The 1,741-nt window shown below is 52.8% G+C and overlaps 1 protein-coding gene across 1 annotated transcript in view; it reads right to left on the reverse strand.

Moving 5' to 3' along the window:
* Positions 1–405: 405 nt before the first annotated feature.
* The window catches only part of LOC113209307 (ADP-ribosylation factor-like protein 6), a 16,152-nt gene continuing 14,816 nt past the window's right edge, over positions 406–1,741 (reverse strand). Inside the window, exon 3 of the mRNA XM_026426742.2 lies at positions 406–1,507. Coding sequence (XP_026282527.1) covers positions 1,074–1,507 — 434 coding nt within the window. The 3' untranslated portion in view covers positions 406–1,073. The remainder of the gene's footprint in view (positions 1,508–1,741) is intronic.

Consider the following 1,741-nt stretch of genomic DNA (forward strand, 5'->3'; position numbering starts at 1 on the left):
AAATAACAAGAGAAAACATAAAAATTGTAAACGCTTGAACTGAAGTACCCCTCGGACCTGAGCGCCCCCGTCCCGTGCACTGCACAGGCTGCTGCTGATGCTGGAGCGCGGGCTGCGCGCGCGTCAGCGGCGCCAGTGGTCGGCGCGGCGGCCGTCCTGCGAGCGGGAGGCGGGCGCCGTGGCCGCCGTCGGGCTGGACCCCATCTTCCCCGCGCACGCCCTGCTGGTCCTGGGCGCCCTCGCGGCCCTCGCGCTGCTCTACGCGGAGCGCCGCGCCGCCGCCCAGGGCGTAGCCAGGGCGCCGCGGGACGGCCACAAGTGCGGCGCCAAGGCCTGACGGCGGCGGCCTCGCGGAAGAGCACGAGGGGAAAGACGAAAGGCGCGGGGGAAACGAGAGGAATGTCATTCAGTGAAATAATGTCGATTTTAATAAATGTCAATCTTATCACTTCATACAATTGCAAACATAGCGGACGATACAATATCACTTATTTCACACACTTATAATACAAATACTTGTTTTTACTAAACTGGCATTTATATGTGCCATGGACGGCCTACAGCAGACTTTGGAATGTTAATATTCAGTTCATGAATTCCCCCTAAATCCCCCAAAAAATTAATTAACGGGTTTTACTACATTTGAGGAGAATATGACCACACATCGTAATACAGTATGTAAACATCGAACCAATTCAAATAGTCGTATATCAGTAAATCTCATGGACGGATTCCTGGCAGACTTCTTTTAAAAATTCACATCTCAGGTAAATGAGTAAATGACTAGGCTACACATCACATTAAAAATAGAAAATAAACCGTATACTGACTAGCGTATTTTCCCCTGACTCCGTTAAAAAAAAGTATCTACTTTAAAATCGGAAAATAAACAAATTTGTGCGTCATGGTGTTATGTGAAATTCAACAAAAACAGTCAGTGCAGTGCGAAAATAAAAAATTGCGCTACATGAATGAGAAAAAATTAAACCACAAACGATACTGGAATATGTCATGATCAGGTCAAAATTGTATCGAAAAACATGCCTCTGGGGTAGGCCAACCCATGAGGGGCCCTAGTTGTTCTTCCCCGAGGCCAGCGGGCCCGTGCGGTTGGGCCGGTTGCCGGGCTGCCCCACCTGGCGGACCTGCTGCGTGAACCAGGTGACGCCCTCCTCCAGACCCTCGCCCGTGATGGCGTTGGACGCGCAGATGTGCCACGGCTTGTCCAGGATGCGGTCGAGGCCCAGGCCGGACGCGATCTTGACGGAGGACAGCGCGTCGCGCTGGTCCATCTTGTTGGCCAGGAAGAGGATGGGCAGGGCGCGGCTGGACACGTCCGGGTGCTGCAGCAGCAGGTCCAGCTCGTGCCGCACCACCGCCAGCCTCAGGCGGTCGCTCGAGTCCACCACGAAGATGATGCCCTGGCAGTCCTTGTAGTAGAACTCCCAGAGGTCGCGGTACCGCCCCTGCCCCGACATGTCGAGCGCCGTGAAGCCCACGTTCTGGTCTACGCAACAGGGAGAGAACATGCAAAAACCATCAGTGTGTGTGTGTGTGCGCGAGTCGAACCGTGGGGTGGGGCGGCAGTTGACGATATCGATAACGATTCAACATCGTCCTGACTGTCATCTCGCTCTGGAACAGGGTCGCAGCGAAGAGTGGAGAAAAATATGTGAGCAAGATATGGGTGGATTAGAACGATGAGAGGTAATTTTAATACCAAATTCACAATTTATTTATT

This window comes from Frankliniella occidentalis, unplaced genomic scaffold (genome assembly GCF_000697945.3).
Source record: "Frankliniella occidentalis isolate FOCC.00 unplaced genomic scaffold, Focc_3.1 Scaffold27, whole genome shotgun sequence".
NCBI classification, from domain to species: domain Eukaryota; kingdom Metazoa; phylum Arthropoda; class Insecta; order Thysanoptera; family Thripidae; genus Frankliniella; species Frankliniella occidentalis.